The sequence below is a fragment of the Phyllopteryx taeniolatus genome, chromosome 2 (assembly GCF_024500385.1).
Source record: "Phyllopteryx taeniolatus isolate TA_2022b chromosome 2, UOR_Ptae_1.2, whole genome shotgun sequence".
NCBI classification, from domain to species: Eukaryota; Metazoa; Chordata; class Actinopteri; order Syngnathiformes; family Syngnathidae; genus Phyllopteryx; species Phyllopteryx taeniolatus.
In genome coordinates, this window is record NC_084503.1 from 37,938,429 (window position 1) to 37,961,113 (window position 22,685).

At 40.9% G+C, this 22,685-nt stretch overlaps 2 protein-coding genes across 2 annotated transcripts in view; one reads left to right on the forward strand and one right to left on the reverse strand.

The window, feature by feature from the left end:
• The first annotated feature begins 707 nt into the window (after nucleotides 1-707).
• Nucleotides 708-22,617, forward strand: dbndd1 (dysbindin domain containing 1). Its single transcript, XM_061766098.1, has 4 exons — nucleotides 708-1,130; nucleotides 8,558-8,713; nucleotides 12,896-13,033; nucleotides 21,819-22,617. The coding sequence occupies exons 1-4, from the start codon at nucleotides 1,100-1,102 to the stop codon at nucleotides 21,974-21,976; spliced, it is 483 nt and encodes a 160-aa protein (XP_061622082.1). The 5' UTR covers nucleotides 708-1,099; the 3' UTR covers nucleotides 21,977-22,617.
• Nucleotides 4,860-22,685, reverse strand: part of LOC133474396 (AFG3-like protein 1) — a 33,227-nt gene continuing 15,401 nt past the window's right edge. The window contains exon 18 of the mRNA XM_061766086.1: nucleotides 4,860-4,960. The gene's annotated coding sequence lies outside the window, so the exon portion shown is untranslated. The remainder of the gene's footprint in view (nucleotides 4,961-22,685) is intronic.

The window sequence follows — 22,685 nt, forward strand, 5'->3', positions numbered from 1 at the left end:
ACTGTTTTCCTTGCACCAAAGTCATTTTTGTTGCTGTGCCTGTGTGTTATCAACGCAGGTGTATTGCATAGAATTGACAGTGAAAATAAATGTTTACTCTTACTTTTGTACTTAAGTATACATTTACTGCGGCCAGAATAATCACTATGACATTTTCAATTATCTTTCTCGGTATGTTTTTCTCACTCTCGCCACATGTCTGAGCTAAATGGTAAATTCAACGTGACAACTTGCAAACTCAGGTTTTGGCCACAAGAGGGTAACCTCTACCAGCAAATTCCCTCAGAGCATCATTTGTTCAGCCAAGGTGTGGCATTGGGCCTCTACATCAAATTACAAAAGGGCAGTAGTGTGGTCCCCCCCCCCCATATTATATCATAGGATAAAATACATTTCAATTTAATTCATTGAAAGAAAATAACGGCTGGTTATGTCACACGTCAGACTTGCTACAGCTTCCATGGTGCTGGTGTACCTATCATCATTCGCCCTGCTTTTTAATTTTTTTTAATGCTAGGTGCAACTATATGCAGTTCTTTTCCGCACACACACATTCATATCCATCTATGCATCCTTCAGCAGACAGATACTATTGACACCCCTAGCCTCCCACTCCCTGTCTGGGCAGGGAGCCAAGCGACACCCCCCCCCCCCCCCTCTCTCTCTTTCTCTCTCTCTCTTTTCTCTGGCTCTGGATCTCAGTGGATTCTATACATGTCAAGCAAAGCCTCACAATGCTGTGCTTACTAAACGCGTGAGCTTAGGAATTTGCTGTAAGGTGGTTGTTCCCGGACCCCCACTCCGCCTATTTGCGGTGGACCAACTGTCTGAGTCTCTGATGGACACTCTCGGCAGGTGGACTGAGCCAGCGACTACACCTGTTTGGGAAATCTGTGACAACGTAGGACAAAAAAAGAGAAAGGTCTTCGGGGAACTGAGATTTTACTCTGCTTAACCACCCGCCCTCTCCTCGCTCTCCATTGCACACACAGCTCACACATACACACACTTGCCTCTCCCTTCTTGCTCCCACCCTGCTCGTCTCCTCTCCTGTCGGATGCTGGTGTGGTGAACAGCAGGATTCTCTTGGTTGAGACGTATGGAGGCACAGGGAGGGGCTCCCAGCCCAGGTAAGGACACAATTCTGCATCTTCTTTACAATCATACTTGTTTTTTGGGGGTTTGTTTGTTTATCTTGAATGTACAATCTGCTCATGGTCATCCTACATGAATACAGCATGCGCTTGACCCTCCTTTTTTCAAGAGTTACTTCACAGAGAACCAATACACTGTGCTCATTGTCCTCCCATGCCGTGGAGGTTCCACTCTCAAGTTGCATGCTCATTGCAGAAGAGGGCCCCTTCCATGCATACACACCATAGGTCAGCCATGCAGAAAGTGTACTGATGAGAGACAAATTGCTGTACAATAGTGGATGCATTGTGCAAAGGTCATCAAGGGAAGCCCGTTGTAGGGAAGCCTCACACAATGCCCCTGTACTGCACTGCATTGTTGATAGTGTGGAAAATATAGGCACACCAACTTTCATGCTAACGTCAGACAGTTTGGTCAAGTGGTGGTATCACAAATCCCAGTGGATACTACAAGTCTACACACCCCTGTTCCAAAACCAGGTTTTTGTAATACAACAACAACAACGACAACAAAACAAAAAAATGAGACCAAGATAAGTCATTTAGAAACTTTTCCCACCATTGTGACCTATTATCTGTACAACTCAAATACATTTTTGTGTAATTTTTTTTTTTTTTAAGAGGGAAAGTAAACAAACAACTCAAATAATGTGGTTGCACAAGTATGCACACCCTCTTACAACTGGGATGTGGCTGTGTGGCTCATATGAGCCAATCGCTTTAATTTTTAAAATGCATGGCGACCATTTTAAAGTGCTCCTGAATAACTCCAAATGAATTTCAGAAGTTCTAATAGGCTTTTCCTGACTTTTTTCTTTCTTTTTTTTGCTTTCTAGCAGAAACCAAAATATTTTGTGCTAACACTGCTATTTCCAACTGTTTAAAATTCCTTCCATCTTGTCTACGGCCTCAGTTTCAGGTGAAAAAAAAAAAAACTAAAAAATGATGCTGCCACCAGCATCCTTCATGTAGATATGGTGTTCCTTTGATGATGAGCAGTGTTGTCATGTCTTTTGCCATGTGTTCAGGAGATTTTGCTATGGTTTGTTGAAAACAAGGTTGAACTTCTTTGTTATTTGTTCGAAAAAGCAGTCAGTGTCAGCAAAAAACCTTCAGGTTTCTGCTAGAAAGCAAAATAAATAAAAAGGTCAGGAAAAGCCTACTAAAAACAAAAAAACAAAAATACTGAAATGTATTTGGGTTTAATCAGAAGCACTTTAAATGGTGACAGGTGTGTGCTGATGACATTTGAATGTGGTTAGTTCATTCTGAACACAGCCACATCCCAGTTATTAGAGGGTGTTCACATTGGTGCGTCCACATTATTTTAGTTGTTTATTTTTTGCTTGCCCTCTTAAAAATATGTTTTTTTCAAAAAACAATTTTGTTGTACAGGTTGTAGGTTACATGAATGATAGTAAAGGTTTTGACATTATTTATCTCGGTCTCATCTTTTGAAGAAGGGTGTGTAGACTTTTTATATCCACTGTCCACAATCAGGTAGACAAAAAGTGAGGTTTAACTACATAGCTGGCTTCAAACGCAGAGGCTTTATCAAAGTGTCAGAATACTCTTTGACTTTGGACTATATTTGCATGAAACAAGTCTTAGGTTGCTTAGTCAGCATATACTGAACTCAGCCGGCCAAGACATTCGTCTACTTATCATTACATTCATGTTGGTACTTGATGATTTAATGTTATTCATTTATGTTAATTCAATTCAATAAGAAGACCAAAGGGAAAAAAAAAATAATCGATCCATCCGGGAGCAAGTCACAAATAGTTCCACTGTGACAGCAGTGCAGCACATGTACACTTTCAGGCCATTTCATTAGGTACACCTGCAATATCTATTAAGACCCAATTTAAGAGTTGCATCATACAAATCTGCCTTTACAAAAATAGTAATCCTATTGTTATATAATGTTATTTTTGAACCAGTCTGATTTGCAGTAAAGTATGGTAAACACCTGTCAGTATGATGAAGTGCAGATTTTATTAGATTGCTCAGCTGTACCTCAAGAATTGTCCAGTGAGTGTAGAGATGGGGGAAAAAAAATACTTTGAAATCATTTAATGGCTATTAACAAGACAAGAGCATATTAATTGTGCTAAACATATATTGATTTATGGTGCGGAGACATTTGGCTCGACTTTTGGCAAACATACAACACATCATTCTCCTCCCCATTCTCATTTTCTCATCTGTCGCCATCTGCCAGTCTGAATCAAATAAACGAATGTCTTGACAACAGACATGGCCGATAAGAGCCTGTGATGAAGTTGTTTTATCGAGAAGCAAATTTAGAAGGTGGCATGTACTCTCCCAACACAGTTTAAATGTGCATACTGTTCAGTGTTCCTTGAGAAGTTACTTTACTAGACATCCATGTGTTGAATATGGCTTTGTCCTCACTAGTTGGACAACTTTGGCATATTAGTAGGACAACTACATATTACCAGTGAGGAAAAACTGCACTACTTGACAACTGTGTGCTACTAGTGACATTATAAAAATCTACTGATTAACAGGCGGCACGGTGGCCGACTGGTTAGAGCGTCAGCCTCACAGTTCTGAGGTGCGGGGTTCAATCCCCGTCCCCGCCTGTGTGGAGTTTGCATGTTCTCCCCGTGCCTGCGTGGGTTTTCTCCGGGCACTCCGGTTTCCTCCCACATCCCAAAAACATGCATTAATTGGAGACTCTAAATTGCCCATAGGCATGACTGTGAGTGCGAATGGGTGTTTGTTTCTATGTGCCCTGCGATTGGCTGGCAACCAGTTCAGGGTGTACCCCGCCTCCTGCCCGATGACAGCTGGGATAGGCTCCAGCACGCCCGCGACCCTAGTGAGGAGAAGCGGCTCAGAAAATGGATGGATGGATACTGATTAACATCTAGTGCTTCACTAGTAATACTAGTAGCATGCGGATGTCAACTAGTGCAGTTTGCCTCCCTAGTTACATGTAGTTGTCCTACTAGTATGCAGAACTGTGATATAGTTGTGGAAGCTGTATTGTATTTTTTTTATTTTTATTTTTTAGGTTTTTGGTAAAACAGCCAATCTACTAGGTTGTCCTAGTTGTTTTACTAGTGAATTGAGATGTCTTACTAGTGAGACATTTTAAATTATGTGCAATACATTTCAATTAAATCATTACTCAAGCACATCTTTTTTTATTTTCCTTTGTTACCACGGTGCTTATGTTCAAGCTGTGCATAATGTTACAGTGGCTTGAAAATGATAGTTGGGCCTACTACTCTGCTGTGTTTTAATGTTGGTGGTCTAAAGTATTTTTTGAAATTGTACTTGTTGGAAAAAGTTTGAGAACCACTGCCCTAAACACTTGACATTTCCAGCTTGGGAACATACTTGTACCTTTTTGGCCCTGAAAAGGTACAAATATTTACCTTTGACAATGTCGATTAGCTTTGGAGGGTACGTAGTTAATTGTACAAGTAATTTGACATTTACCATGACACCGAAGAGCGGCACGGTGGACGACTGGTTAGAGCGTCAGCCTCACAGTTCTGAGGACCCGGGTTCAATGCCCGGCCCCGCCTGTGTGGAGTTTGCATGTTCTCCCCGTGCCTGCGTGGGTTTTCTCCGGGTACTCCGGTTTCCTCCCACATCCCAAAAACATGCATGGTAGGTTATTTGACTACTCTAAATTGCTCGTAGGTGTGACTGTGAGTGTGAATGGTTGTTTGTTTGTATGTGCCCTGCGATTGGCTGGCAACCAGTTCAGGGTGTACCCCGCCTCCTGCCCGATGACAGCTGGGATAGGCTCCAGCACGCCCGCGACCCTAGTGAGGAAAAGCGGCTCAGAAAATGGATGGATGGATGGATGACACCGAAGAACCATGTACCAGTTACACAACTGCAGTGAAAGCACATTCCGTCACACTACTTCCCCATTCTGGAGGCAGGCCCATGTCTCACACAGGTGCCACATTTTAATTATCCAGCTTCCTTGTCCATCAATGGGTTCTATCACAGAGGGGTCATCCAAGGGTCCTTTCCAAGTGGGAAAACCACTAATGGGAATAAAAACTCTCACAGAATTTGCCACCGAAGTCTGAGGCATACTCAAAACCAGGATTATTGGGTTGAAAAAGCTACAAAATGGGTCTGAGGAATTGGGGCGAGACTGGATACTCAACTGTATTGAAAAAACAAAATGCGGCACCGCAATACATCCCTTTTCAAGTAGGTAGGCTCATGACCCATGCCCCGTTCCCATCATCCAAGTGTCTTACCCATCATCAAAGTCTATCGCACAGAGGTCACTTGTCCAACTGTGCACGCTACAGATGACCTCACAGTTAACTATCCCACTTCAGACACCAATTTTAATCAATGCCAGAGGAGGAGTACCCGTAACTAGTGGCGGCAATTGCCTGTGGCAACAAGACATCCATCCATCCATCCATCCATCCATGTACCGCTTCTCCTCACTAGGGTCGCGGGCTGCTGGAGCCTATCCCAGCTGTCATCGGGCAGGAGGCGGGGTACACCCTGAACTGGTTGCCAGCCAATCACAGGGCATATACAAACAAACAACCATTCGCACTCACATGCACACCTACGGGCAATTTTAGAGTCTCCAATTAATGCATGTTTTTGGGATGTGGGAGGAAACCGAAGTACCCGGAGAAAACCCACGCAGGTACGGGGAGAACATGCAAACTCCACACAACCGAGGCTGGGATTTAAATCCCGGTCCTCAGAACTGTGAGGCAGATGTGTCAACCAGTCACCCACCGTGGCGCCACGAAACATCCAAACATCACATAAAAACTGATTAATAATGTGTTCTTCAATTTTAAGCAATTATTATTGTTTTAGTCCTAATTCGCCTTCTTCAAAACATAAAAATGCTTTAACTACCATGACCCTTTCGAGTACTCCGCCTCCCTTCTCATGCAGTGGATTATTCCATCTCCTTACTGCACATGTACAGACTTGACTCAGGAAGAGGGGAGCAAAACAAAGTTACGAACTTGCTGTGGAGGAAATGAAGTTATCCCTGTGGAGTGGAGAAGAGAAGGCAGATGAATACTTAAAAAAAAAATCAAAACTCCCAAAGGTTTCAACCTTTTACCGGGGGAATGTGCCTACAGCAAGAGCCAGACACTCTTGCCAGTTGCAGTAGTACTGCTGTCAGTGTCAGCCAAGGAGGATGCAATCGAGATGAAGTGGAGGGTAACACGAGTAACGCTTTTCAAACTATCCATCCATCCATCCATTTTCTGAGCCGCTTCTCCTCACTAGGGTCGCGGGCATGCTGGAGCCTATCCCAGCTGTCATCGGGCAGGAGGCGGGGTACACCCTGAACTGGTTGCCAGCCAATCGCAGGGCACATAGAAACAAACAACCATTCGCACTCACAGTCATGCCTACGGGCAATTTAGAGTCGAGGCAATTAATGCATGTTTTTGGGATGTGGGAGGAAACCGGAGTGCCCGGAGAAAACCCACGCAGGCACGGGGAGAACATGCAAACTCCACACAGGCGGGGACGGGGATTGAACCCCGCACCTCAGAACTGTGAGGCTGACGCTCTAACCAGTCGGCCACCGTGCCGCCGCTTTTCAAACTATTTATTGTTTATTGTTGATTGATGCTCTTATCGATTACAGAAAAAGCTTTAGGATGATTCACTTGTTAGATAATAATCTCCTAGAATGATTTTAAAGACTTTATCTAGCTCAGGAAATAAGAAAACTATCTACAATTTACACCTTTTAGTCAATGATAAACTTTAATAAGCTCCCATGAATGGGTTTGCCTTGTGTGTGCCCTCGAACCTCAGACTAACCACAGTTGTAAAAAATTATTCTAATTCTAAAGAACGACAGCAGGTTCAAATCCTAGTTGATGTCACTCCTCTCAGAGTACGATGACTTGAAGGTTCGTTAAAAACAGAAATCAAATCCGATTTGTGGTCCAAATATTGAGCAAACTCATTATTATAATAGCCGATTGTTGGTTCTCTCTGGGGAAATCAATCAATATCAACAACAAGCGCTACGCATGCATTATGTTCTCTTCTGGTCTTCACTTTTTTTTTCATCTGAAGGAAGACAAAAAAAAATAGCAAACATAAATGGTAGTCACCATCTGGCACCGCCCATCAGGCAGCTGTTACTGTTTGTATCACATGAAAAAAATAATACACGCTAGTGCTTCAAACCTCCTGTCTCCTCACATTCTCCATCAATTCCAACCAAATCTGGTCTATATATCAATACTGTTTTTTTTTGTTTTGTTTTTGTGGTGCATATAAAAGCATTCAGTGACTTTTTGAAATTTCGGCATTCATACAGGGTAGCACAGTGTACTGAGATGTGAGATATGCTCGTCCAAGTATTCAGAAAGTGGGTGTGCTGATTCACTATCTTGAATGCCCATATGGTGTGTCCACTCCAAAAGTCAATAAAGTACTATACATTTTCTTGACACTTCATTTGTCCTGTCAAATAGGACTCTCGGGTCTACATTTTTTAAGATATGACAGTGAAGGCACTGATTGTTAGTAAATATAATAGCAATTGTTACCTAAAAATGTGCAAATGAATCAATTAATTCTGTATTTAAACTGTCAGTGGCAGATGTTTGCAACATTTATATTAGCGTATAAATTATATGGTTCAAATTTGGAAAATTTTTGATTGAAATCTTGGAATGGAGCAAGAGTAGAGCTGCAACTAATGATTATTTTTAATAGTTTATTATTTTTTTCGATTAGTCAATGATAAACCTTAATTGGATTGAATTGGATACTTTCATTTCCACCCCTTTATTAAAAAACAGGACATTATTTCAAATTGACAGTGTATAAAAAGAACAACATATATTAGTTGCAATTCACTTACTAGTTTTCTCTGTAACATGTCAGTTTGTTTTCCAAAGTAAAGGCAGATGTTTGAAAAAGTCTTATTTGATTAAACACAAAGAGAATCAGTCTGCCTTCATGGAGGACTACAGCAATCTGAGAATATTTACTGTTGAGAAATTGAAATGACAAGGATTTGAACCATTTTAAGTTCAACAATATCTCTCAATGATAAATCAATTATCAAATGACTTGTTGATTAATTTGATATATAATTTATATACAAATGTCCAATGCATTATTACAATTATTATTTTTTATTATAAGGAGCATACAGTGTAAGGATTAAACCCTGCTGTTGTTTTATTAACATAAGTACTTTAATAACAGTGCATTTTGTCCATGTGGATTCCAGGTCGGCATTGCAAATGAGAATCTGTTCTCAGATTCTTTACCTGGATAAATAAAGGTTAAATACATAATAATCACCTGACAGATCTATTGAAGCGCATTTAGATGCCTAGTCACGTAAATAGTCATGCTCCCTCTGTGTTGTGCTCCATTAGAGCCCGGTAAAGACATCCAGAAGCTGCTAAAGCCCTCCAGCTCAGGGAACCTCTCTCAGGAGCAGTTCCAGCAGTACGCTGCAGGAGAGGAAGAGGAGGACGAGGGCGGCTGGACAGGACACACTGCCAGCCTACTGCACATCTCTGAGAAGAGACGTGAGTACAGAGGGAGGGGAGGAGGGGCAAACCTACTTAGGATATTGAGAAAATTACAATGTATGCTTGTGAGTAATGCTGTATCCTGTGTTTGCGTGTGTTGCTGCACCATGTGTGTTAAAGTAGCAGTTGTTTGACGATTTATAATTATGATTATCTATGCTAATTTCCTTTAGTCCGTCTATGGCATTTTGCATTATATGTTAGCATTAAACTAGCAAAGTTTTGTGAGAAATTATATTGTGGAACATTGTGGTTTTTCAATATATGTTTAATTTTTTTCAAATTTTGTTCAATGCATCTTTTTTAGAGCCAACGTCAACTGGGAGTGACAAATAAACAGCAGACTTTGCCTCTTATTTAGAGACCTGTCCAAGCAAGAATGTCTTCATCTTTTTGATTTCTGAAAGTGTTGTTACACAAATAGTACGCATTTCTTGACAGCAAGAGATTGTGAAGAGGCACTAAGGAATACTTTTGAAAGTGTGTTGTAATAATTTGAAGTGTATTTTTCTTGGTTTAAATGTGTTCAAAGCATGTGGGAGGAGTAAAAAAAAAAAAAAAAAATCGATTATCACTTATTGGGTCTGAAACGTATCACTGCGATATAAAATGGGTTGTAAGTTAATTATGGATGGATGATTGCTTGAGTAGGATTACTAATCAATACTAAATGTGTATCATAATAAATAAGGTATGGAGGATTTTGTAGTAGAGACAGTCTAGGTTTCAACAACCTCTTACCATGGTCCTACTGCCCTACTGACTCACATTTTAAGGATTTAAAAACATAATTCTGAGCCATAAAGTACCATTTTATGTAACAATCTTCCCCTGGACTTTAAACCTTTTTAATGATTACAGACCCTTTTAGGAATTCTGTTCCTACATTCTTGAAGATGGCTGCAGCACAGGCTTGAATGCTGAAAGGCCTCATTGTGCATCGGTACGACATGTGACAAGGCAGCTTTTATCTGCTTCACTAAGTAAACCGTTTTTCACTGCGACAGCTCATCCAGAGGCTAATGTCTGTAACCCATTGGCTAGCCTTGCCACCTGGCAGCACAACTCGCCGTGTGTGCCTGGTGGCACAGTTCACAGTAATAAAGAAAACTTTACTTGTGCCGCAGTCATGCACTCATGAACGGGACCACAATGGTGCTTGCTAGTCGTGTGGAATGATCCCGTAGAAGAGCAGGTTGTCAGTTTGCTGTATCAGATCTTGTATAGTAGTAAGTAAGTAAGCAGACAGAGTCAATGTATGGTATACATTGGTTTCTTGAGAAAAATTTGTAACCACACTCACAACTCAAAACACTTGTATCTCAAAGCAACAAAAATATATAATGTTTTTAATATGAAAAAAATAGCACTGTATAATATTGTAATTCATAAAAGTATACAGTAATAACATAATTACATTGAATGTAAAGAATTAAACAGGTCGGTCAGAAATCATAACATCAGTCTTCCCAGATGATTATTAACTATTAATAACATATAAAGGTAATCTGAGCAAATTTGTGGTGGCATGGTGAACGACTGGTTAGCACGTCTGCCTCACAGTTCTGAGGTCTGAGGTTCAAATCCTGGCCCCGCCTGTGTGGAGTTTGCATGTTCTCCCCGTGCCTGCGTGGGTTTTCTCCGGGCACTCGGGTTTCCTCCCACATCCCAAAAACATGCATGGTAGGTTGATTGAAGACTCTAAATTGCCCCGAAGTGTGAATGTGTGCGCGAGTGGTTGTTTGTTTGTTGTATGTGCCCTGCAATTGGCTGGCGACCAATTCAGGGTATACTGACTCGCCCGAAGATAGCTGGGATAGGCTCCAGCACGCCCGTGACCCTTCTGAGGATAAAGCGGTACAGACAATGAATGGCTGGATGAAATTAAACAGTTTGTGCATCATGATTAATTCATTACAGCGCCTTCTGGTGTGTGCAACTTGGCCACCAGAGGGCAATATACTACTGTCAGGCAAACAAATATGAAGAAGGCTTTCACAATTACTTTTTTCCCCGAGAGGATTAACAATATATGGTTGTCAGTATTGTCTGTTTACATGTGTTGTTCCACCGTTTGTGTTCAAATATCTGTTTCTTAAAGGGTTACACAGCCACATAGAGCCTATTGGTGAGCCTGTCTATGCTGTTTCCCATTGTGTGTAGCATTAAGCTAGAGGACTTGAAGCCAAATTGTACTGTGGTTGTTTTAAATACACAATATGTGATTCACTGTTTTATGTTTAGATTGACTGTAAACTCCAACCGGGAGTGACATTAAACAGCATTTATAATTGCCAAACTGCTACTTGTTGTGAGTTGAGTTGAGTTCAATGCCACCATACAGCGCTTGTATCTACATTTTTTTGCTTGCAAGTTAAATCATAAAATCGTCTCGTATCTCGTATCTGGAAAAACTCATAAGGTCAATCATATCTCAAGGCACCACGGTCTTAGCGGATGTTGACGGTGGACCAATGATCTCTCAGTACCGTTGGGCCATTAAAGAATCATTACCATCTACCATTCCTCTTCATCGACCTTCCATATTAGTTTCTAAAACAATATAGAGCGTTACATGAAAATGTTGCTTTTCTTTACTCTGAATTTCTGGATCAAATGAAGTGTCATCATTTGTTATAGAGAATTAAGAGGCCTTTATTTTACGCACATTAAAAGTATGAATATCGAGTGTAGGATTAAAGACATGCCGCCAAGAGTACAAATGGGACAAATGTATACTGTAGGCAGACATCCATTTGACTGCAGGCTACTACAGCTTTACATCATCCCTTTGTGGGGTAATACATGTCAGTTACCACACACACACACACACACAGAGGCCATTTTTCTGTCTGTAAGAGAAACCCTTGTGATAAATTATTTAAGGAGAAGAAGATTGGGAGAGAAAGACGGGAGGGTTATAAAAAAAATAAAACCCGATTACTACACAAAAGGAGACGACAGAAACAAATTATTGTGTCTCCATTGTTCCTCTTTCATTTTTATCGTTATTTCTATTTACCTGTTTTGTTTCTCCAACATCCCTTCCCTTTCATCTTTGTTTCATCGCTACACCTCTTCTTCCATCATTACTCTACATTCTGGAGTTTAGGCAGAGAAGCTATGGACAGATCAAAGCTCAAAATTGCAATATTGTATCAGGTGACTAGAATGTCATAACTGAACTCCACAGAAGAACACTTCCCCGTGCATCTTCACACAGACTGAAAAGCCGAATAAAAGGGCTACCACCTTCTTTTAGTATCCCACAGTTTTCATGCAGCGTTGTTGTAGCCTTACTGCAACCATGAACAGCCTGGACAGGGGAATGATAGCACCTTGTTGCAGAAGCCTTTTTAATGCCCACGCAGCCTGTGGCGTCTTTAATCCAGATTTGGCAGGCAGACTGACTCACATGGAAACACAGACTTGCTTCCATCTGCCTCAGCACGTTCTCCAGACACCTCGAGCTCAGCTATGAAGCACACAACTAAGAGGGACATCAGTTTTGGGACACATGGACAAAAACAAAGTTGAGGTCAGGTCAGAGGTCATTCATTTCGGACCAATGCGTGCTGGCGACGTATATTTGTTCTAAAATCCATCCATCCATTTTCTGAGCCGCTTCTCCTCACTAGGGTCGCGGGCATGCTGGAGCCTATCCCAGCTGTCATCGGGCAGGAGGCGGTGTACACCCTGAACTGGTTGCCAGCCAATCGCAGGGCACATACAAACAAACACCCATTCACACTCACATTTACACCTACGGGCAATTTAGAGTTGTCAATTAACATGTTTTTGGGGAGAACATGCAAACTCCACACAGGCGGGGCCGGGGATTGAACCCGGGTCCTCAGAACTGTGAGGCTGACGCTCTAACCAGTCGGCCACCGTGCCGCCTTGTTCTAAAATGTCATGGTAAAATATAAAATGAAGGTTCACTATATCGTAAATTTGCTTTCATGTATATAGCTAGATAGAGAGAGAGAGAGAGAGAGAGAGAGAGAGAGAGAGAGAACATCAGTATTTTCAGCTTTGGAGGCAGTCTAAGCATCCTATAGCATACATTTGAATACAGAAAGACATGATCCATTTTGAGAGTCGAGATTGGAATGACATGTTTGTCCACCCCTTTGTTTAAATGAGTTCCTTAATTTACTGTTTCTTTGTCACCTATAGAACCTCTGAGCAGTGTGTCCTCTTTGGAAGTCCACTTCGACCTCCTGGATCTGACCGAGCTGACCGACATGTCAGACCAGGAGCTGGCTGAAGTCTTTGCTGACTCTGACGAGGAGAACCACAATGAGTCTCCACCAGGTGGGATGCACACAAAGCAGTCACAGAAAACAATCACAAACTGATCCAGCACTTTAACACCTACACACAACCAATAAACATCTTGGAATGTGACTGTTTGCTGGTTTTCCTACTGTTCTACACTCTGAGAAGAAGAAAGTACGAATCCAACGTACAACGTATAATGGCGTGTCAATGGGGCAGTACCCTTAAAAGTATTGCTTTTGTATATTGCCAACTTTGGAACGTTAGGTTTTTGGCTACATCGTTACGTTGGAGTCTAGCAATTAGCCCTATTTAATTAATCCATGTTGATTATAGCTTGAGGGACCGAAATGGAGTCAGTGGACATAAAAAAATTCTTCACACCAGTTTTCGTGATTTAAAAAAAAATTAGACCAAGATGAATCTTTACAAAAAAATTCCACCATTAATATGACCAATCTTTCAAGAGGGTAAGTACAAATAAATAACCGAAATAATGAGACCACAACAAAATCTTCCAAACACATGTGGAAAAATTTATTATGGTCCGATGAAACCAAGGTTGAACTTTATGGCCATAATTCCAAAAGGTATGTTTGGCATAAGCACAACATTGCTCATCACCAACAGAACACCATACCTACAGTGACCCATGGAGGTGGCATCATCATGCTTTGGTTTTGCTTTTCTTCAGCCTTAGAAAAGGTGTAGGGAATTATGAACATTTCGAAATAGTCAGTGTAGGCACAAAACCTTCTTTCTATCAGATCCCTGAAGCCCATGTTCAGGAAAAGCCTACAAGAACATCAGAATGTACTTAGGGGTAATCAGAGGCACTTTAAATGGTGGTATGCGTGTGGTGACTCCCATTTAACATCAGTTCAACTGTGGTTGGTTCATTCTAAAAACAGCATCCCAGTTATAAGAGGGTGTGTACACTTGTGCAACCACATTATTTCAGTTGCTTATTTTTACTTCATATTTCAATTGAGTTGTACAGGTTATAGGTCACAATAATGGTGGAAAACAGTTTTGAAATGATTATTTTTGTTTTGCAAAAACCTGGCATTTGAACAGGGGTGTGTAAACTTTTGATACCAACTATACCCCTCTTTCTGATTAAGGGATTGGTTCTAACATTTAACACCACCCCTCTCCCCACCCAAAGGAAAAAACAAAACAAAAAAGGCAGTAGGGTTTGGAAACTGAGTAACCAGTGAAGTTATTATTTGCTCTTAGAAATCTCCAGGTTGAGATTCCATGCATTCTCTTTCCGAGGAAATAAAAGACTCACTAAATATAGTTTATTGTTTAAAATAAATTTGGTATGTGAGACTACTTTTAATATTGCCAATATTGTTTGGGCTTAACAGAAAGGAAAGAAAAAAATAGCATTTAAGGGAATTCTTGATATTCAGAGGCACTCAATGGTAAGAAGAAAGTAAATATAGTATTTGCAATTCTGATACACTTGCACATTCCTCACCACAAGACCTGATAAAATGTTTAGAATATTTTAAAGAGTGAGGCAACATGAGGTGGTCTGGTGACTGGCTCAAGGACACTTTGACAGCAGCTGGTGCACACTCTTCTCTCTAATATTTATTAATCTTATAAAATGATATGGGTCTATTTTAGCCATGAGTGACACTGAAAAAACTGGGAATACTCCTACAATGTAAATAACCGAATGTGAGGGAAACATTCCTTTTTGCTTAATGCATCTATGCATGATGGGAAAAGGTGCATGAGAGTCCATCCTGCTTGTGTTTCCCAGAAGTGGGTGGGTGAAAAGACCATCCACATTTTTCTAAAGGAGGCAAAAATGTCCCTATGTTTTATTCATGACCTGGATGCCTCATCCTGCATGCATACAGTGCACTCACTCCTGCTGTCGACACCCAGCGGCCTTTTTATACAACCCCCTGGGTGATGGGCCAACTCAAGTGTCATTACATATAATTAAGAAGTAACATTTTTAATTATCATTGGAAAAAAATATCGATGAGATATGGAAGACATTCACAATTTAATCACCACTGCTGCCACCTCAAGGGCTGGAGTGGAATTAGCAAATGGAGCTTCCAAAACCTCAGCAGTTTGTATGTCTGTCGTTTTTTGTTGTTGTTTTTTTTTGCTTAGGCAGACAAATTGTTACATCAGCCAAGCACACTGAAAGTGGTTGGGGTTAGTTAATTCGCTGCTAGCTAACAATAATGTGCTCTAACACTGCAGCTCTGCTTATCTTTTGGCTTCAACGCAATAGTGCTTCAGCTGCGGCTTCAATGTGGTTCTTTTGGTCCGGACATTTGGCCAGCCGAGCTTCCGATTCACTTAGACGTTAATGCTTGCTTCGAGGCCATTGTTTGTTAAGGCATTTAAAGCATGTTCACTATCTGTGCACGAATCAGTGTGCCTGAAAAAGTGACCATCGAATCAGAATTCAATGTCATTTTGACTTACTGCGCATAGCTTCTGCGTATGTCCACAGTTGTAGTTGGTTCTTGCAGTTGATCACGGAACACGGATGCAAACGGCCATTCACAGAGACGTTTATCTTTGCGGAAGGAGGTGTCCGATAGCTGAGCCCGTTCATGGCAGCGCCATAACCAAAGCCAGAAAGGAGCCAGCGCCGGAGGCGGACGGCAACCTCCACAGAATGAATAGGACACACTTAGGTGGCAGATGACGAGACCTAGCCCGCTTGCCAGCCCGCTAGCTAGCTAGGTAGAAAGGAGGCAGCTGGTCCCAGCCAGCGAGGATTTACAGCACCCACCAACAGGTGTAAAACAGGTGTAAAACAACATTTTAAAAACTAAAAAAAAAAACATCTGGAGGGAGACGCAGCGGCCAAAATGCGCCAGCATTTTTTCTGGTCCAATCCATAGTTTTCAAATGATCAAATTGGATTTTTCATTTGTTGTACATGTGTCTTTATTTCAGAAAAGTACAAGGAGTAATGATCCAATTCTGATTCGGAAGTCATTCTTTACCATCAACTCGTGTAACAAATTGGGATTTAGAGTGCTAGTCCAATCCCTAATGTTCACACAGTAGCCTAAAAAAAAAGTGTTGCTTTGTTAATTTCCTCACCGTCTTTGTTATACATTATGGTGCTGCTTGTTAAGTGTGAGTTAGCTTCCCAGTGGGGCATCTGCAGTGTTCAAATGTGTTATATATCATCCACTGCAGATGAATAGTAGGAGTATCTTGCGTGGTAGGGATACTGAGGGACAACAACAGAAGTGTGTGGACAAGGCAAGCAGGTCGAAGGCAGGCAAGTTCAGTAACGAGTAGTTAGTCAATAGGTGAATGCTTATGAAAGACCTCTTGCGTGACGTTATCCACGATGGCTGTTTTTTTTGTGTTTTTTTTTAGTTTAGAAGCATATTTTTCCATAAAATGTGTCACGTATGGGGAGTAGCTGGACCCAAGAGCAGGCGGAAGCAGATGTAAAATGATGAACAATTTATTGAGTAAAGGTTATGGAGGTGGTCCTGGGTGTGTTGGCAGGCGGTGGCGTCGACAGGTGGCAGGCAGTGGGGAGGACAGGCGGCTGGCTTGCTGGCAGGAGTGATGTGGATCAGGAACACTGAGAACAAGGAAACACAGGAGTCGAAAATGGGAACGAAGACTAGTGCAGCTTACTTGGAGGTAAAGGGGCCGTGGTACCGCAATACTTTGGCGAGGATTTACTGGAACAGGCAGGCTTATATACCGGTGGTGATGAGGCTGATTGGAGACAGGTGCTGAAAACAGAGAGGGGAGGGGGGAGAGAGAGAGAGAGAGAGAGAGCGACAGCGAGAGAGAGAGAGAGAGAGAGAGAGAGAGAGGACGCAAAGCGCCCTCCCGTCTCCTAGAATGGAACTGCAGGGCAATATATGACAAAATGTTTGGTCACAGAAGAAAGAAGAAATACTTTAAATCTATCTAATATTGTATTATTTTGTAATATTATATTTATTTTATTTGATTATAGAGTGGCAATAAAAAGTCTGCACACCCTTGTTCAAATGCCTTTTTTTTTTTTTGTGGTACAAAATGGTGAGACCGAGAGAAATCATTTCAAAACATATTCCACCGTTATTGTGACCTATAAACTGTAAAGCTCAACTTAATTAAAAAAAAACAACAACAATCTTTTTGAGAGGGGAAGTACAAATAAGCAACTGAAATAATATGATTGCACAAGAGTGCACACCCTCTTATATTGGGCTGTGTTCAGACATAACCAAACACAGGCTCATGTTAAATGAGAGTCAGCACGCTCCTGTCACCAATTAACGTGCCTCTGATTAACACCAAATAAATTTCAGATGTTCTAGAAAGCTTTTCCTGACCTTTTTTTCAGTCTTAGTTTAATCGGACTCCAACACATTTTCCCACGAGTTTGAGAGATTTTGTTATAAAACCTTCAGGATTCTGCTAGAAAGCAAAAACTGTCAGAAAAAGCCTACTAGAACATCATTTATTTGGAGTTATTCAGAGGCACTTTAAATTGTGGCAGGCGTGTACTGACTCCTATTTAACATGAGTTTGAATGTGCCACATCTCCAGTTAAAAGAGGTTGTGGACAATTGTTTATTTGTTCCCCTCTCCAAGTAATTAAAACTTAAAAAAAAAAAAAAATCTATTGAGTTGTGCAGGCTATCGGCCACATTAGTGGTGGAAAATGTAATTTGAACAGGGGTGTGTAGACTTTGTATGCGTGTCATATCCTTGTTCCGCAAACCACAGTTACAATGTTAGATGATAGTTAGCTTTAGATCAGTGGATGAAAAATTAAGCCAAATAATTTGTTTTGTTCACTCAGAATGGCATAATCTGTCTGTTTCTATTAGTTAAAGTAGCAACCTCATAATGAGCATTCTATTTTCTAAAACTAAAAATAGATCTGAGTGTGAAACATAGCAAACTTTCCTACCTTGTCGAAAGCCTGTGACATTCTGACTTTAGATGTATCATTTGTCTTTGTCATCGTGTTTCCAAATGTCGCTGACTTTTACCTGCTTGGCCCCCCACCCACATACACCACAAAAATTCAGTCGCTAAGATAGTCTCCTTGATGTTTCACCTCAGTCATTTATTTTCATTCCTGCTCTCAATTCCTCGAAATTATGCTGAAAGTTTTAAACCAAAAAGCACACTGATGATAAGTGCAAAGTGTTCTCAGAATCACAAGCAAGACCTTCTGAGGACATGTCTTAGACTCTTCATGTATTTTAAGTTGAACATCAACTTTAGCATTTTATCCTTTCGTCATCTTGGTACAATTGAACCATGTTTGTGACCACTCCCTGCGGTTCTCCGGCGTCCCTCAGTTTAATAACGATTTACACTTTAGTGTTGACTAAATAGGAGAAGTTCGACTTTGTGCCTCTGGATGCAGACCATGTGACCGTAGAGTGAGATGTTAATGCTGGAACGAGAGGTGGATGGGTGAGGGAGTTTATGCTAAATGTGGGACCCTAAATAATTCATGTTTTTTTCAGATGGAATCAAACCGTGTTACTCGGGGAAAAAAAAAACAGTCAAACGGCTAATATATAGCTTGTTCGGTTTGTTTATCTATATTCGTCGTGCATTTTGGGGGATTGAGGAGGTATGTACATATTTCTGCACTGAATTGTTTCACTAGTGACGACAAAGAGCTTACAAGTACATGGACCTTAACAAGGATATCAAATAAATGCTCAAACAGCTTTCCATACTAGTAGTGCGCAGTGAACTAGTGCACAGTTTTGCCCCCACTAGTAACTGTCTTACTAGTATGCCAAAGCTGTCTTACAAGTGTGCGGAAATGTCATATAGTGAAAGGCTGAGATGGGAGGGTGGGTGGAATTTTTTTATTAATAAAATTAAGTATTTATTCAATATCCTTGATATCCATATACAGCTCCAGCTCAATAAATTAGAATATGATCGAAAAGTCTGTTTATTTTAGTGAATCTATATACAGAATGTGTTTCACTTACTTATTGAACGTAACTACTGAAAGAAAGAGTTTTTGATGCTATTCTAATTAAGATCCACCTGTACTAGTACGCTCCTCACTAGTAGGACAACATTGGCACTAAATGTTAAAAGTGAGGCAAAACCTTGCACTAGTTAACAAATGCATGCTCGTAGGACTATTAGTGACATTATGAAATTTTACTAGTTAACATCTAGCGCTACACTAGTAGTACTAGGAGTGCGCAGATGTCAACTAGTACAGTTTTGAAATGTCATAAAGTAGTGGAAGGCATTAGTGGGGGGGGGGGGGGGGGGGGGGAAACTTTACGAGTAAGACACAGTCATTCTACTAGTGCTCCGAATTGTCCTATTATAGTAGTAAGTAGTATAGTGAGAAAGGGACTGAGACACAAAAAGGGAGGTGAGGAACAGAGTAGCTGAGCCATACAAAGGGAAGGACCAGGCAACGAGAGAAGGCTAAACAACTATAAAGTGACCAATATGAGAGTAACACAAGGGGATGAGCATGGCTGACACAGGAGGGAATGATGAACTACAAGGTGAAATGAATTATTAACTAATAAGACTACACACTGAACATATGTTAAGGCATGAAAGCAAATAACCACAAAACCAAGAAGCACATGGACGCATTTAAATACCAAAAAAAATCTGCAGGTCAGGGTATTACATTGTTGTTGTTGCTGAAGATAACACAGTGACTATGTGGAGGAGAGTGTTTGTGGATTGTGGTACAGCAGACTGTGCCTTGCAGGTCACTGTCCTTCTAATTAACATCCTGTGTAGAAGTCATTAATCCGAGGTCAATACGCATCCATCAACCCCTAACGTGTGAGGATATTGCTGTGCTGTGTCTCTCTGGGGAGATTTATAATCCAGAAGTGAGAATTTGTTCCATTTAGGAGAGCCATCAGAAAGACTCTAATGGTGAGAGAGGCTGTGACTTTTATTTGTTCGTTTCTAAAAGGTTGGACATTGGTACCAGGTGGCGAGAAAGAGGAATGGCAAAAAAAACACTGTAGAGTCGCACTACAGTAACATTTTCACTACTGCACTATTTAATGCTGTCACTGTTTATGTTAGGACAACCTCTTCAGTGGATCAAATTGGTGATGTGCAAATGGCATGGAATATATTCTCCCTCCCTTTACTATTACGGACGTGGCCTACAACATGCTGCACATTAAACAAATGAATGCAATAATGAAGATACCGCTGCTCTGATGGTATCAAAACTGTGCATTATTATTATAATACGTGTAAAGATTAGCACTTTGTTGATAAACTCTTCAGTTGGATCTCATTAAGTTGTGCAGATGGACCTAAAGTTGTGGTCAGTGGCCAATTAAAGAAAAAATGCAGACTAATTGTACAGCTGATGAACATGCGTAACCCTGTGTGTGCGTGTGTGTGTGTCTCACTGTACTGAAAGAATCATACACACTACGGAAATCCTCACACCACTACTGAACACTCTCACACCCTACTGAAATGTTCTCATACATACTTAAATGCTCTCACGAACTACTGAAAGACTCAGATGTAGACACATACACATACAACCGAAATGCTCTCACACACTACCGAAACTTCCAAACATCAACTGAATTTTCTTTGCTTACATACTAAAGAAATGCTCTCACACACACTACTGAAAGTGTCACAGCACTTCGCTTCTTCTCGAGTCCTCGTGGTCCACTTATACGTTCGTGTTGGTACTGTGCGACCCTAAAAAGAAACCTCCGAGAGCACACACGGCCAGGTACGTCCCGAAAGTGACATAAGAATCGCCAGTTGAACTAAGCTAGTCATCACGACTTAAAGTGCAAAAAGTCAGTCAGCGCTCAGCAAGCAGCAAAAAAAAAAAAAAAAAAGCTAGCTTGAATGGCACCGTGTGCGAGACCACCCATGGTTCTTTATAGATTTGTTTGTGCAGTTTGTGGAGAGAAAATCCTCAAAATTAATTGTTGTATTGTTGCGATCTATTTAAATAAATTAATATATATATATATATTTTTTTTACAGTGCCATAAAGCAACAATGCTCAGGGTTAAGTGGTCTTTTACTGTAGATGTTTGAAAATAACGTTTGACAAATGTCATTTTGTAGAATTGGGTTAAGTCGAGATTCTTTATGATTAGCACATGTGAAAATGTTAACCATAAAAAAATTTTATGCATCGAATCTAATCGAGAATCATATCGCTCCCATCGTGAATCGAATTGTATCGGATCGTTACGCCCATAAAGATATCGTTTTCTAGATATGTATCGAATCGGCCCTGTGTCAGAAATTCCCAACTCTAGTTTTGATACTGTATATAACAGGTGTCAAACTCAAGGCGCGGGGGCCGGATCCGGCCCGCCACATTAATTTATTTGGCCCGCGAAAGCAAATCATGTGTGTCAACTTCCATGATTCTTGCTAAAATCTCTTCCAAATTTTTGTATATTCATATATAATCAACAGTAATGAATTATTTTAAGTATGTTTTGCCTCCAAACCCCTATTACAGTTACTTGAACAATAGTTGAACAAACCATTAACCTTGACTTCTGATTTCAAAACGAGTTATCCATCAATTTGTTGTCAATGTGTAACAATATGATGAGGCGATTAAACATGGATATGTTTTTACAATCATAATGGCCCTCTGAGGAAAACCGTATCTACAATGTGGCCCGTGACAAAAATGAGTTTGACTCTCCTGCTGTATATGATGGGAATTTTTTTTGTGTCCGAGCCTTTTAGTACTGTGTATAACAGCGTTTCAGGTGTGTGTCTGAGATGTAAATCCTGAATTATGTCCCTGATGACCTTTCAAATGTGTGTATGTGTGTGTCAGGTTCCCAACAGGCAGTGCTGGGCAAAGGAGGCTACATGCGCTCTCCCTCATGGACACGCTGCAGCAAGGTAGAACTCCCCCGAGAGAGGAAGCACCACAGCGACTCGGACGCCACCACAGAGCCTTTAATGAAGCTGGAGAGGCCAAAGCAACCTTGACGTGGCGCACGACACCGCTGGAATGAAGCTCAGCGCGGACAGCCAGCACCAGAGCGTACCACTGGGCCACTGATTCATGGTGCTGATGAACAGATGAGTTCATGCTGAAATCTGGACACTATGCAGTGTTCTTAAGATCTTCAGTAAACACACACACACACACACACATGCACATACGCACACACTTCCATCTCCTTAATTGTTTTGCTCTGAGGATTTAAAGTTTTGTTTTGGAGTGACAGACATGGTAGTGACAGAACCGACTTGAGCCAAGGAAGGACGAGTGTGTGGTGTGCTGTCATGACAACTGCCTAAATCATAGTGTGTTAGGATCTCTTTCTTTATTTTTTTTTTTTTTTAAATTAATAGTTTTCCCTATCTTCCAAAGTGATGACTATCTAATTTACATTGGTCATCCAAAGTCAAGTCAAAATGACAGAGGAATGACAATCTTGTGCTTTTGTGAACTTGCATGAATGCCAAACACAAAATCAAGTGCCAACACTTGTTTAACGCAACAACAAGCAGAAGTTACTTGACTAACTTTTAATCAATTTAGCTCGCCCATAGCTGGACCGATGATCATCCTGAATGATGTGAGTGACTGTGGGAGGAGAAATTAAACATCTTGGAAAACTGTGCTTTGTTGTATGTTTTGTAATTATTATTTGTGTCTTTTCTTCATAATTATTTTAGAACTATGACCTGT